The sequence below is a fragment of the Gigantopelta aegis genome, chromosome 5 (genome assembly GCF_016097555.1).
Source record: "Gigantopelta aegis isolate Gae_Host chromosome 5, Gae_host_genome, whole genome shotgun sequence".
NCBI lineage: Eukaryota > Metazoa > Mollusca > Gastropoda > Neomphalida > Peltospiridae > Gigantopelta > Gigantopelta aegis.
Window position 1 is genome coordinate 2,675,468 of NC_054703.1, and position 15,413 is coordinate 2,690,880.

General features: G+C 36.6%; 1 protein-coding gene across 1 annotated transcript; it reads left to right on the forward strand.

Moving 5' to 3' along the window:
* Positions 1 to 2,949: 2,949 nt before the first annotated feature.
* Positions 2,950 to 15,407, forward strand: LOC121373235 (ras-related protein Rab-8A-like). The gene is made up of 7 exons (XM_041499735.1): positions 2,950 to 3,113; positions 7,096 to 7,156; positions 8,632 to 8,692; positions 9,517 to 9,594; positions 10,394 to 10,483; positions 11,091 to 11,207; positions 12,610 to 15,407. The coding sequence occupies exons 1-7, from the start codon at positions 2,990 to 2,992 to the stop codon at positions 12,706 to 12,708; spliced, it is 630 nt and encodes a 209-aa protein (XP_041355669.1). The 5' UTR covers positions 2,950 to 2,989; the 3' UTR covers positions 12,709 to 15,407.
* The last annotated feature ends 6 nt before the right edge of the window (positions 15,408 to 15,413 follow it).

Sequence of the window (15,413 nt, forward strand, 5' to 3'; positions counted from 1 at the left end):
CCCGATAGAGTCAAAGCGACCACAGTGGTTATTCCATGTAGTTGACCATCACTAGAATAGTGTTTGTTTGTTTTGTTTAACGATACCACTAGAGCACATTGATTTGTTAATCATCGGCTATTGGATGTCAAACATTTTGGTAATTTTTACATATTTCCATTAGTAGCATGGGATCTTTTATATGCACCATCCCACAGGCAGGATAGCACATACTACGGCCTTTGATATACCGGTCGTGGTGCACTGGTTGGAACGAGAAATAACCCAATGGACCTACCGACGGGGATCGATCTCAGACCGACCGCGCATCAAGCGAATGCTTTACCACTGGGCTACGTCCCGCCCCTTCACTGTAATATGATGCAGCACACCACCCTACATGGAATAACCATGGTGGTCGCTTTGACTCTTTCGGGTAGAACGAAATCCTAAAAATGTGGACTCTGCCTCCAGACTAATAGGCGTGGACATGGGGTGAAATATAAGATTTCTAGTATTTCTTCTTATCTAGATTTAGTGTGCCTAACATACTGAACAGAGTTCGACTGAACCGTTCAGTCATGTCACTTCCCATAGGGTGGTATGGTGTCCTGGACTTTGTTATACCCGGAGACGGGACATAGTCCAGTGGTAAAGCGCCCGCTTGATGCACGATCGATCTAGGATCGATTCCCGTCGATGGGCCTATTGGACTATTTCTCGTTCCAACTAGTGCAGCATTACTGGTATATCAAAGGGTGTGGTATGTGCTATCCTGTCTGTGGGATAATGTATATAAAAGATCCCATGCTACTAATGGAATTTTGTTTGGGTTTTTGGTGTGTTTTGTTTTTTAAACAATACTTATTGACGTTTGTATTAACGTTGGGGATTGACCAACAGGCGATGCCTATATTAAGGTCTCTCCCTACATTTGACAATTACACAATTTTATGGCAGAATAAATAATAAAATTGGTTAAAAATAACAAGTAGACAAATAGACAAGAAGTGGAAGTGAAGATTGTAGGTGTGTGTCACGGTGTGTTTGTGTGAGAGAGAGAGAGAGAGAGAGAGAGAGAGGGGGGGGGGGGGGGGGGAGGAGAGAGAGAGGGAGAGAGAGAGGGGGTGGTGGTGAGGGAATGGGAGAGATAAAGAGAAAGGCGTGACAGATAGAGAGAGGGAGAGAGCGATAAGAGTTTGTTAACAATTGTCAAAGCGATTTCTTGTAACTATATATAAAGAGTTGAATCATTATGAACATCTCAACATTTTCTTGATCGTCGAAATTTGAGTTTCTAAGTAAAGGAAATCAACCTCCACTGAGGCAATTCGAACCATGGACTCTCAGTACGAGAATCAAGCGCTTTACCAATTGAGCTAATAGGGAAATTAATTCCCACTAGCTACATTTATTTGTAGTTATTTTCGTGCTCATATCCAAATGAGGTTCAAGCACGCTGTCCTGGACATACACCTCAGCAGCTATCTGGACTGTCTGTCCAGGGCAGAGGGTTAGTGATTAGTAGTTAGTGAGAGAGAAGTCGGTGTAGTGGCCTTACACCTGCCCACTGAGTCATTAAAACTCGCTCTGGGTGGGAGCCTATACCGGGAGTCGAACATAGTACCTACCAGCCTTATGTCCGATGGTTTAACCACTACATCACCGAGGTCCACTAGGCCTGTAGGAGCATTTGATACCAACACTATATTACATAAACGTCCTGGACAGGTTTAACGAAGTCCCAATCGATCTTGCCCATAGGTCAAGTCAGGTCATAGGGTTTTACGTGCACATTCAGAACAGCTGTTGTAGCGCACGCCTGTCGTGGGCACAAGAGCCGGCATTGGCCGGCTCCTCCGTCCATGACAGGAAAGGTGGGGGGAGGGGAGAGGAGGGACCGCCTGCACTGGCGGGTGGGTGGTGGTGGTGCTATGGAATTTTGAATGGAGCCGTGAATGCCAGAGGAAAAAGGTGCACAGTTTTTGATTGAGGAAATTTGGCGCAGTTTTCTAACGATCGGTCGAAAGGTAAATGGCCGAGCTAATATAGGTTTTGATATTAGTGAATCGAGAGTAGCTCGTTAATTATAGACCTCTATGGTGCTGGGTGTCTCCCTTGGTTGCCTATAGGGCCCTTATAAGGGGCCTGACCGCTTCTGGTCGTGGCATGACAACCCAGGGGAGACTCGTGCAATTGTGTCTTGCCATCCCTTCCCCGGGGACTAAAACATGGGACACCTATGGGAGACCAACCATGACGGACCCCATTAGGCAAAGCTTAGGTTTCTAGCAAGAGCTATCTTTCTGCCAACCTAGTTAAAATAATGGGGTGGGGCGTAACCCAGTGATAAAGCGTTCGCTTGATGAGTGGTCGGTCTATGATCGATCCTCGTCGGTGGGCCCATTGGGCTATGTTTCATTCCAACCAGTAACCAGTGCACCATGACTGGTATATCAAAGGCCTTGGTATGTTTTATCTTGTCTGTGGGATGGTAGCACTACTAATGAAAAATGTAGGGGCCTAGTGGGTTTCTGCTCTAAAACTGAATTAATGTCGAAATTATCAAATGTTTGACATCCAATAGCCGATGATTAATAAATCAATGTGCTCTAGTGGTGTCTTCTTTTTTACAAAACGGACTTTAACTTTTTAATAAAATACTATACATGTCAGGCGCAGATCCAGGACCGAGGGGCGTGTGCTTGGGGGGGGGGAGCACTCTTCTCGATCCGAAGTTCCCCAGCATACACCCTTGCTTGTATATAAATAACTTAAACAATATTTTATACAACTTTACTTGTCCGCTCATCACGCGGAATTTAATATTTTGTGTGATAGGTAAACACTTATATTTTTCTGACAACCCGTTCACGCATCGCCGTTTCTATACCAGTCGGTTTCATTGTTCAGGCTGACTCATGAACGGCTGACCTCACGTACCGGAAATAACCTTCCACGATACGTCACAGGTGTATGCAAATGCGGGTGTTGCTTGCAGACGGCCAAAATGGCGAAGACTTATGATTATCTTTTTAAACTTTTATTAATTGGTGATTCTGGTGTTGGAAAAACTTGTTTATTATTCAGATTCTCCGAAGATGCTTTTAATTCTACGTTTATATCAACGATAGGTGGGTACATCTCAATGTGGACCGAACAGCTGCCCCCATTTATAGGGGAAGTAACTTGTGATTTCTTGTAAGATTAAGATGCTTGTCAAATTGTTTGTTTTATGTCGCTTATTTGACCTCCAAATAAAAAATGTTTTGTGTATGTGTGACTTAGTGTTAATGAAGTTAAAGTTTGACAATTTGCCATTTATTAATAGCGTTTTTCTACCGATGTAGACTGTTTACAACTTGCGAGTTTGATCTCGATAAAAATTAAAATTTCAAACAGGAAGTCACCCACTCTGCCTCACTGCGGAAATCAACACATGTTTCAAAGCTGTATTAATATATAAAAATGGTCTTTGGCCATATTTATTGTACAGAAATAAATAGTTTTGTTGAAAATGTTTTAAAGTCCCATCATTCTATCATCATGAATATTAAAGTTGCATTTGCCTGACAAGTAGACAATGTAGGTGGCCCCACCCACCCACCCCCCAAAAAAAAAAAAATCCTGACTATGCCAATGTGCGAGTATTCACAATCTTTAAAATCATATTTTTATCTTATGTAAGAAACCTCTTGCTTACCCACCTGCCACCAACCATAAAACTTTCCAACCATGAAATGGAAAATACATGGACATCACAGAAAGATATCTGCCTGTTACCCCCCATTATATTGACACATGCATAAAGAGGGAATGTAGCTCACTGTAAAATAGTAACCCATACATGTAAATCTAACTCTAACCCTAAAGGGGTGGGTGGGGGTGTAATGGTCAGATATTTTACCGACATCACTTCCACATGTGTAATGTTTATATACAATAAAGTTTATCTCATCTTTTTACTAGTTTACCTGTAATGTTGATCAGACATTGAAAATGGTAGGGAAGGTGGCAGGGTTAGTCCTGCAGGGCTTTAGATCTCACAAATTTGGACTTTTTTCTTTCCCGAGTGCATAATACCGGCCTCGGTGGCATCGTGGTTAGGCCATCGGTCTACAGGCTGGTAGGTACAGGCTGGTAGGTACTGGGTTCGGATCCCAGTCGAGGCATGGGATTTTTAATGCAGATACCGACTCCAAACCCTGAGTGAGTGCTCCGCAAGGCTCAATGGGTAGGTGTAAACCACTTGCACTGACCAGTGATCCATAACTGGTTCAATAAAGGCCATGGTTTGTGCTATCCTGCCAGTGGGAAGTGCAAATAAAAGATCCCTTGCTGCTAATCGGAAAGAGTAGCCCATGTAGTGGCGACAGCGGGTTACCTCTCCAAATCTGTGTGGTCCTTAACCATATGTCTGACACCATATAACCGTAAATAACATGTTGAGTGCGTCGTTAAATAAAACATTTCTTTCTTTTCTTTCCCGAGTGCATGAATGTTGTTTCGGTTTAATACTGTCATTAATAGCTGCTGTATAGTTGTCAGTATTCAGAAATGCATTTCAAGTTATTTTGATCTAATTAAACATAACATTTCAGTGGTTTTGAGATGAAATATTTTGAGGTCAGCATGTTTGTACTTAATTTGGGAGTTATTAGTTTAGGCATATATTATATTTTTGAATTTGATGCAATCTAAGCCCTGCAATCTAAACACGTATGTTTAGCTTGTTAAATAAAATGTCTTTCTTTCTTTCAAAATCTGTGATTCACAGTAGCACAGAATCCGGCTATGGTAGCAGCAGGGTATGACAATTTTTTAGCATTAGCCCAAATAGAGCATTAGCCCAAATTTCTGATCAGTTACAACACACTTTATATAAGGCTGAAAAACAAGGAACCCAACCCCTATAGTACCTAAAAAACCCACCTCTGCTGACCTGTTTTCTTCTCCTTTTTTATGTACATGAGTATAAAATGTTTATTTACTTTTTTAGTATTATTAGTATTAGTGTTATTTAGTGAAAATTTATCTTGACCTGTAGATGTGAATGAAGTTTCAAAAATAAATTAATACTTTATTTTTTTAATATTGTTTTTAAACTGCATGACCTACCCTATATTGTCATGTCTGATCCTAAACCATTGTCCCATTCCCCCCCCCCCCCCCCCCCCCCATCCCCCGCCCCCCTCATCCGGAGTGGGTAAGTAATTTAACAAACTCCTCTCTCTCTCTAACCACTTAAAACTAAATAATTTAATGCACAATGCAATGTAACACGATAATGCATGGTATTGTTCAGTGTATTCGGTAGTGAATTGTCACCAGGAACGTTGATGTCAGTTATTCAAGTAGCCAACAGGGCAATATATCCATTGTCAGACAGATATCAACAAATATATTGGCAAGATTTAACTCGTTAATTGATAGACCAAAAAAGTATTATCTTGTACAGATGTGAAACGTTATGCAAACTGCTACACACATTAAACAGGTCAAGTGGGCTCTGTTAACAGTGTTACTGTAGTGACTTCCCTAGAAATTAGGCAAGGCATGGTAGACCAACACTTTGGGGCATTTTCACCATTTTCGGGGCACTTGTTTTTCATTAAAAATACACAAAAATTAATTGAAATAAACATTAATGTAATTTATCTGCTTGCTTTAATAAATGAATGGCAAAAGATATAAAAGGCATATTTTATTAATTAATAATACCTTTTTGGATGTTTTATAAAGCAAATTTTAGAATTAATTAGTGAAAAAGGCTTGTTTAATCTCAGGGCAGCATGGTGCTGATTAAGGCAAGATGATGCTGATTAAGGCAAGATGGTGCTAGACTATTGCCATCATCCCTATCGCAAGTAAGCGAGGCATTAAATTAGAAGACAATAGATAAATAAGACAAACACAGTCATTTTAAACATGACTGGGGTTGTACTTTAGTTATGCTAGCCTGTTAATTAAACGGGACTGGCGATTCACACCTTGTTGACATGTGAGATTTTACTACCATGTGACTTGTACAACCAATTAAAACACGCTTTTTATTGAAGTAGTTTCCTGTCCATGATACTTTAAAGTGAAAACAAAACAAAGTCTGTATCGTGTGTATTGTTGTAATTGATGAGTAGAAGCTTCTTGTTACTGCATTTTATAAAAATTCAAGTTCAAGTTGAATATTAATATATACTTGTTAACATTATGCGATGACCATTGTCAGAATAACATTTATCAAATGTACACCAGTGGAGGGAAAAAACCCCATCGTGAGCTAGCAATGGGGGGTTATTATTATTTTATTTTTTAAGCAACTAGCCCATTGGGCTACTGATTTTGTATTTGTCATTAGCCCTGTGTTAAAAAGAACTAGCCCCTGGCGTCGGGCTAGCAGATTTGTCGAACTCTGTAGCAGCCTTAATATGTAATTTATAAACAAGCAAATTTTCATTCCAAGTTTTTAAAAAGCATATATAACTGGGATTTAGTTTAAGCCAGATTTTCAATTTTAATGCCCTAACAAGATTTATCTGTGAAAAGATTTCAGCATTTGGTTTATTCCATTAAAATATATATGGTATTTGTCAAAGAAGCAATAAAACAAATTATTTTAAGTAATTTTGTATGTAGATCATAGTGCATTGGACTAAAAAAACAAAACTGTTAAACTTTTTGTTTAATTCTAATCTTAGTATACAAAAGGTATTTAGATACAGTGTTTGAAATATTATTCATGGGCGGGGAGATATTTTCTCCTGCCATCCTGTCTGATTGGCAATTATTATGCGTTTATACTTCCTGATCATGTTTGGTTTGGCATGTTTTGATTTGGTCCGACAGAATTTGTAGCTTGTCTATACTATATATACTACTAATATGAAAAAAATAATATTTGGTTTAACCAATATTTATTTGCAGATCAAATTTGGGATTGGCCAACAGGCAAATGCCTATAAAAGAACATTTGTGATTTGATCTAAACTTATTGTACTGAACAGTATTACCAATAAATGTTATTCCATGCATCATGAATATGTGTTTGGTTAGTATATTGTGTGTTCAGTTATAAATATGATTTTAAAGCCTACCTGGTATATGTTTAAATGTTTTCAGGCATAGACTTTAAGATTAGAACAATTGAACTGGATAGCAAAAAGATCAAGCTGCAGATATGGTAAGTGTTTTAAATACTGTTATAATTACCGGGGCCCCGTTCCACGAGGCAGTCTTAGCGCTAAGATCATCTTAAGTACATTAGGTAATTATGCACTTAGTGCTAAGATCGCTTCGTGGTACGGGGCCCAGTAAACTATTTCAAGTCTAGATGCATGTTGTAATAAAATGGTGTGCGCTACAACAGCTGAGCTTGCTCTGAATGTGCACATAAAGCCCTATATGACCTGACCTGTGATAAAATACCTGGGTTTTTTTTTATCGGCTGTCAGAAAGGATTAATCAGTTATCTTCTAAAGTATCAGTTGTTGAGTAACAAAGTCTGATTGTTGTAGTAACATCACCACACTCAAGCTAATGATACCGGATTGCTGTGCATGTACACATCGTAGAATTTATTGAAGAATCTGGGCCCCGTTCCACAAAGCAGTCTTAGCGCTAAGATCAACTTAAATGCATAACAAGCTAATGCACTTAGGTGATCTTAGCGCTAAGATCGTTTCGTGGAATGGGGCCCAGGTGTGGATTGGGTGTGTGTGTGTGTGGAGTCTGTGTGTCTGAATACCCATTTTTACAAAGTTAAAAAAAAAAGTGCATTCTCCACTAATGTACAACAATTCCCCCCCTCCCTCAACAATCCTGGATCCACACTTGAGAAGTGGTCGATTCTAGGTCTAATTCATTTAAAAAAAAAAAAAAAAAATTAAATGTCAAAATAGTATCTTTTGGTACTTTTGTATTGTCCTGTTTTATAGGAATACAGAAATAGTTTTTTTTTTTTTTGTGAGTGAATCTTTGGTTAGATTAGTGTTAATAAAATGACAATAGAACACACATTGGTGTTTGATGGATTATCCACTAGAAAACCATGTTACTTAGCTGTACCTCACATTGCTTAGGACCACTGTCAAAGGTTTTGTGGATTTTATTCTCAACATGGCTGAACATTGACAGGGACCAGGCAGAAAATGTTGTTCAGAATGCTCAGTATGCTCTCTGTTTAAAATCAGTATTACAAGCATTTGAAGTCTTATGTTCTGGGCAATTCCACGGTAACTGATGCAACATTCAGACATTTTTTAACATCTTGGTTATTTTATTTCTTTAAAAGTATTCAGTAAAATTCTTAAGACTCTTTTGAATTGCAATAAATATGTCGTGCCAAAGTCATGTCAAAATAATATTTCATTGCATACAATCTCAGAGCAACTCTAATCACAAATGAAGTGTGGGTAACTGATGCAACACAAAAGTCACTTGTATTTGACATGTCTTTGAACTTGACAAAATTCTCTAAATCAAATACAGATTAAGCTTAACTGACTACATTTGCTGGAATTAGACATAATTTCCAAGATTCCTGAGAAAAAAAAATATTTAAGGAATACTTTTTATTTATTTTTATCAGTTTTTGAGACAGAATTGGCCCTTTTACCAAAGAATGACCCAAATACTAAACATGATAATGTGTTTCAGGGATACCGCAGGGCAGGAACGATTCCGAACAATCACAACAGCATATTACAGGGGTGCTATGGTAAGTATAACATACTGTAAGTTGTAATCATGATAATAGTCATTGCATGTCATGCATTAGCAAAAAGGTAACGGCTTTCCTCTTGATGACTACACATCAGAATTACCAAATGTTTGACATCCTATAACCGACGATTAATTAATCAATGTGCTCTAGTGGTATCATTAAACAAAACCAGTTTACTTTCATTTCATCTCACTTATGTGCCTATGTCAATTTAATGTTCAGGCACGTCTGTCCTGGTCACAACTTCTGACATTGCCTGTGCCTTTGGCTGGGTCTGGGACGAATCGAAGGGAGGGGATAATAATAACCCGAACATTTTGGGTTTCTGCCAGAGGGTATAGAGGGTAAATTGGGAATTGATGGATATATTCTAAGATTTTAAGGCAGTTGATAGAAAGATAACTGTTGTTTTAAATCTGTCTTAGAAGAGTTTGAAATGCAGTGTTTGATTTCAATACATTTGAAACCCATATCTACATGTAGTAGGGGCACTTACTGCCTGTTGTGTTTTTTATTACGTACCCTCAAATAATTTTCTGGAAAAAAGTGAAATAGGATATACTTCCAACCACTGCATCTTGTTAATTCATTTATAATAGGATTTGTTATTGCGATTAATTTATTAATTAAAGTTCTTACTGAAAAATGGTGTCAATTCAATTCAGTTCAATTCGTTTATTTCCATATATGAATTATTAATGTAATCAGTTCTAGTTTTAGTCACATTTAGAAAAACATTGTTGAGCAATTTTTTAAAATTTGTATTGAAGAGTATTTTAGTTTTTTTCTAAACACCATAATTTGTTTTCTGTTTTCAGGGAATTATGCTTGTATATGACATAACAAATGAAAAATCATTTGAAAACATAAAGAACTGGATCAGGAACATCGAAGAGGTAAGATTCGTACAATATTAGCTACTTACTCTGTAGCCTGATTCCTGGGGGAATGTAGTAGCAGGATGTAGTTAGTGGTACAGCGCTCGCCTGATGTGCAGTCGATCTAGGATCGATTCCCATCGGTGGACCCATTGGGCTATTTCTCATTCCAGTCAGTGCTCCACAACTGATGTAACAAAGGCCGTTGTATGTACTATCCTGTCTGTGCATATAAAAGATCCCTTGCTGCTAATCGAAAAGAGTAGCCCATGAAGTGGTGACAGCCACTTTACTCTCTTAATATCTGTGTGGTCCTTAACCATATGTCTGACGCCATATACCATAAATAAAATGTGTTGAGTGCATCATTCAATAAAACATTTCCTTCCTTCTTAGGGGTGTGTATGTATGGTGTGTGACGTATGTGTATGATGTGTGTGTGTGTGTATGGTGTGTGTGTGTGGAGCATATGGTGTGTGTTGTTTGTGGTGTGTGGGTGTGCAAGCACACTTAACATTTATGCATACTTACATGTGTGGATTCAAACTTTACAATATATAAACCCATGAAATGAAGGAAGGACATTTTTTATTTAACGACATTTTATTTACGGTTATATGGTGTCGGGCATGAAATAAAAGAAGAAAGGTAATATTTTATTTAATTTCACACTCGACACATTTTTATTTATAGTTAATGGCATTGAACATATGGTTACGGACCACAAACAAAGGCTGAATACTCATAGGTTATTATGAGCAGTTCACATTATGCGCATGACCCTAGTAATACAAATGTTTTGATAATATATTTGCAGCATGCATCAAAGGATGTTGAAAAAATGATTTTGGGTAACAAGTGTGATATGAACGATAGAAGACAGGTATCAAAAGAAAGAGGTGAACAGGTAAATAAATTGGTTGTTCAGATATTTGTGAGCGTGGTTATCAGTTTATAAACGTCTGAAATGATTTACAGTTGAAAAAACTATAATTATATGAATTAAATGTAGGTTTTTAATATGAATTAATTATTAAGTTTATATGAATTAATTATTAAGTTTATATGAATTAATTATTAAGTTTATATGAATTAAATTTAAGTGCATATGAATTAAATTTAAGTTTACATGTACATCAAGCAATGCATTTGTCTATTGTTCATACGGTTTACATGATGGAGTTGATATAAATATGCTGGGCTTTACGTTTTTATGTACACATAGCGAGTTGTACAGTCTATCTCAGTGAACACAACAAGTGCATGGTCCTATTAATTCAAATCCTTAACTTGGCTTGAGAGTTGAGTGCATGAAATTCCAGTCGATGAAATTCTAATGTATTGTTTAATAAAAACTTTTATCTGTTGGTGTAAACTAATTATAACCGCTAATCAATGCAGGGCTCACTGTGTACATTGCCAGATTAGCTAATTTGTAAACAAAGTGGCTACAGGATTTATTATTTGGCTTTGCTGCTTATACTGTAAAAATAATATGTTGTGTTTTTTTCCAGCTTGCAATAGAACATGGCATAAAATTCATGGAAACCAGTGCCAAAGCCAGCATCAACGTAGAAGAGGCATTTTTCACACTTGCTCGCGACATCAAGTTAAAGATGGACAGAAAACAGGTTTGTCTTTCCTTACCATTCAGTTAACCACATTGGTTTCTGCTGTGTAACTTATAGTATTGATGAATTTATTTCAGGTTTTTTTATATTAGCACAGGCATTATTTATCAAGTAGCAGGAGATTGTTTAGGACATTACTATTTCTTTTCCACATTACCTGTCCTCAAAACGAGTGCACTCCTCCCCCCTCCCCCCCACGGCTAGTAGTCTGGTCCGAACATTCCAAAAGCCATTGGGATGGCCTAAATTCCAGTTTAAGTTTAATAGTTCGCATAGTTTTAGTTTTTGAATATCAATGTTTATCATAACTAAACTGTTTAAATGTTGGTCACTGCCCAAGTTTTAGTCTTAGGCGTCAGAAATTGGTGTGGGGAACTGACCCCTCACCTCTGAAAATTGGCTCCCTCCGCCAGTTGAAAGGCAACTCCAGCACCTGAGGCGAGCACTCTACCACCTGAACTAAATTCTGCCCCTTCATGATGAGGAAGTTTGACTGTATTCGTAATTTCAATGTGCTTCTGTTTTTGTACATTCCAGGATGCAAGGGTGGTGTCTAGCTTAATTGGTTGAATCTTTTTCTGTGTTTTCCCCATCCCAATCAGTTCCCCATGACTGGTATATCAAAGGTTGTGGTATATGCTATCCTGTCTGTTGAAAAGTGCATATGAAAGATCCCTAGTTGCTAATGGAAAGGCAACTCCAGCACCTGAGGCTAGCACTCTACCAATTCAACTAAATTCTATGCCTTCCTGATAAGGATTGTTCCAGCCAGTGCACCACGACTGGTATACCAAAGGCCGTGGTATGTACCACCCTGTCTATGGGATAGTGCATATAAAAGATCCCTTGCTGATAATCGAAATGAGTAGTCCATGAAGTGGCGACAGAGGGTTTCCTCTCTCAATATCTATGTGGTCCTTAACCTTAACTGCCATATAACCGTAAATAAAATGTGTTGAATGCATCGTTAAATAAAACATTTCTTTCTTCTTTTTTTCCTGATAAGGAACTTTGACTGTATTTGTAATTTTTAAAGTGCTACTGTGTGTGTACATTCCAGGTGAGGTCTAGCTCAATTGGTTAAATAAATCTCTGGGATTTTCCCATCCCAATCAATTCCCCATGACTGGTATATCAAAGGCTGTGGTATACGCTATCCTGTCTGTTGAAAAGTGCATATGAAAGATCCCTTGTTGCAAATGGACAAAATGTAGTGGGTTTTCTCTGAAGACTATGAGTCAAAATTACAAAATGTTTGGAATCCAATAGCATATTAATTAATCTATGTGCTCTAGTGGTGTAATTAAACAAAACAAACTTTAACTTCAGTCAAAAACATTTTAAAATACAGCAAACTCAGGATAGTCCTTTTTAAACAAAAACTAACATTTAACTTTTTCAGGATGCAACATCTGGTCAGCAGAATCGAGCCGGAGGGTACCAGCTGTCAAAGAAAGAAAATCAACCCAAACGATCTTTCTGGAGGTGTTCTATACTTTGATTTCAGTGCCGATTTCTTTATAATTGTTTTGGAATAGTTTTTTTTTTGTGACAGACTTTGCTATTGGCTATTGCCAGTAACGAATGTGCAAAACAGGGCCATTGATTGGTCCTTCATGAACAGTGTGAATGAGGGAGGGGGAAGGGATTGAGGAAATAATACAAACCAGAAACAGTTACTTGGTTTGAACTCGTTCACACTGAAAAGAAACTGGTGAAAATAACCAAATCTGTGTCAGATTTGTCATGAATTAGATATGTTTTTTAAAAAATACGAAGCGGCTTATTGGAAGGCGGTGAAATGAGATTGCATTCACAGTTTTCAGATGTAAATATACATAAGACTTATTGCTGAATTTTGCAACTCGTTGGACAGGAGTGAGAATGAAGTTGCTGAATTGTTGGAAATGTGCAAATTGACATCACAATTTACTGTTGTGTTGTGTCTGTTGTCCTGTTATAAAATGGTTAACATTGTTTTGCTTCTACCAGTATATAACGAGACATGAATCATGGCTTACTATAAGGCCTACCTTTGAGAAAAAAAAGAAGAAGTTATAACCTGACTCTTAAAAATTATTTGAGCTATTATTTGCTTTCGTTCTTCACTTTATTTTTGAGCACCGTCGTAAAAAATAAAAATAGTAATAATCTTTAAAAACACTTAGCAGGCTGCAGATTTATTATAATTCTTGGTTTCTGCGAATCCGAGATTTTAAAGCAGAAGTGCAAGATTATGAGATGCAGTCTCAAAATATATAGATTACCTCATCTTTACGATTGTCAGAATTCTAAAAAAAATCTTCATGCAGTGCCTGCTTAGTAATTAAAAAACCCAACCTTATTGTGTACCAGCTGACTTCTTACCAAATTACTGTAATGGATTTTCAGGTTGTTCATTAACTTTGAAACTAGGAGACTGAAAATGTACATATTTAATGAATACAAAGAGGTTGATAATTATAAGCATGAAAAATAGGTGGCGGTAGAAGCAGCAATAGCTATTAAAAATAACAGCTTGCCATTTGCTACTGAACACACTGGATTTGGTTATAGTGAACTACTTGTTTTAAAAGATAGTCTAAATCAGGGTTTAACTTTAAGCTGTTATTCGCCAAATTGTTAAATGCAATTAAAAATTTAATTTGGCAAATACATGTCATTGCCAAAGCTTATATAAAAGCAATTACCTTTTGGCGTCCAGCTTAAATGATATCTAAATTATCAGTTGACTTCTTGATACCAAGTTTTATTGACCCTTTGTTTATAGTTTTGTATATTTCGAATGTAAAACATTTTTTTCTTTAAAAAATAATTAATGCTTTCCTTTATTATTATTGGCAAGTACACAAGTTATAAAGTTTCAATTTACAGTTGTATTGTTTGGTATTGATTCTATCTAAACTTCAGTATCGGTCATATTTAACTGACTGCTTGTTTTACTACAGACTTGGAAATAAAAATACAACTCCATAAAAATTTGCTATAGCAGTGGTCAATACTTTCAAAGTTTGCCATTTCTTATTTATATGGCAGATGTGTGGCCACGTCAGTTGAACTTCCAATTCAGACACGGTATGATGATTAATTGACATGTTTATCAAAAAGACACTGACGTACATGCAAAAAAAAAAAAAAACTGACTTTACTTTATTAAAATGATATTAGAGGAGGGAGATGGGACTTTGTCTTTTAATGAAATATGCAATGAGGCAGAAGTCTTAAGTTTTAGACTAGAGGTAAGAGATGAGAAAATCTACTTTAGCTATAGTGAACTTTAGGAACAATATTTAGAAAAAGCTTAATTTGTCTAATATTTCTTGAATAGTACTATTATTTTCTGGCCGAAAGCTTGATAATTACCAATTACCCATTGATTCGACCCACTGAAGCATCTGTTATTATATAGTGGATCTTTTGATTATCAAGTATACATACTTCAGTTATAAACATCAGTCATTGGATATGCATAAATCATCTTTCCAACTACTGTAAACCAGATTAAAATTGTGACATGTGTTTTTGTTACGAATATGCACCGTAGCATATATTTGTGACATTTAAATTTTTCGCGAATGACCATTAGCATTTGTAAAAAATAATGCGTACTTATAAATTTCACCACTTGAAGTTGGCCACGAACGATGCAAAATTAATATGCACACAATTTTTTTCATGCTTACAGAGTATCTAAATTTATTTTATCAATAATATATCGTACACATGTTTGTGCCAAAACACCCCAAATTGTCAGTACTGTAAATTAAATGAGAACTGATATCTATCTGATTGCAATTGAAATTAAAAAATATATAGTGTTAATCATAAGTTTTTTTACAAAAATTATTTGAGGGAAGAGTATACTATAAATTTCTCTTCCGTTGTAAAGGGTAAACATAGACAGACACATCAAAAATAAACATTTAATTTTCAAAGCTTGGTCCGATAATTTTACTGACATAGTTGTGTTTTTGTGTTTTATTATACCTTTTAATTCATTTATTTTCTGTTATTTGTAATTTGTTGTTGTTGCTTTGTATTTTGCATTTTATGTTACATAGTCATGAACAAATAAAATTAACACTTTTTGATCGTATCTTGTAACAAATGCGTCGCTTCATTTGGTCTCTCATCGTCAGTAAGCCAGTGTTTAGGTTCTGTGGTTTGGAATTCGTAATCTAAAGACCATCCAGGTAGCATCATTTC

Excerpts from the sequence above, each read along its gene's own strand:
- LOC121373235 (XM_041499735.1), top strand. The coding sequence starts at position 2,990 with ATGGCGAAGACTTATGATTATCTTTTTAAACTTTTATTAATTGGTGAT. Across the intron at positions 7,157-8,631 it reads AAGATCAAGCTGCAGATATG|GGATACCGCAGGGCAGGAAC; the intron begins GTAAGTGTTTTA and ends AATGTGTTTCAG. Across the intron at positions 9,595-10,393 it reads GGATCAGGAACATCGAAGAG|CATGCATCAAAGGATGTTGA; the intron begins GTAAGATTCGTA and ends ATATATTTGCAG.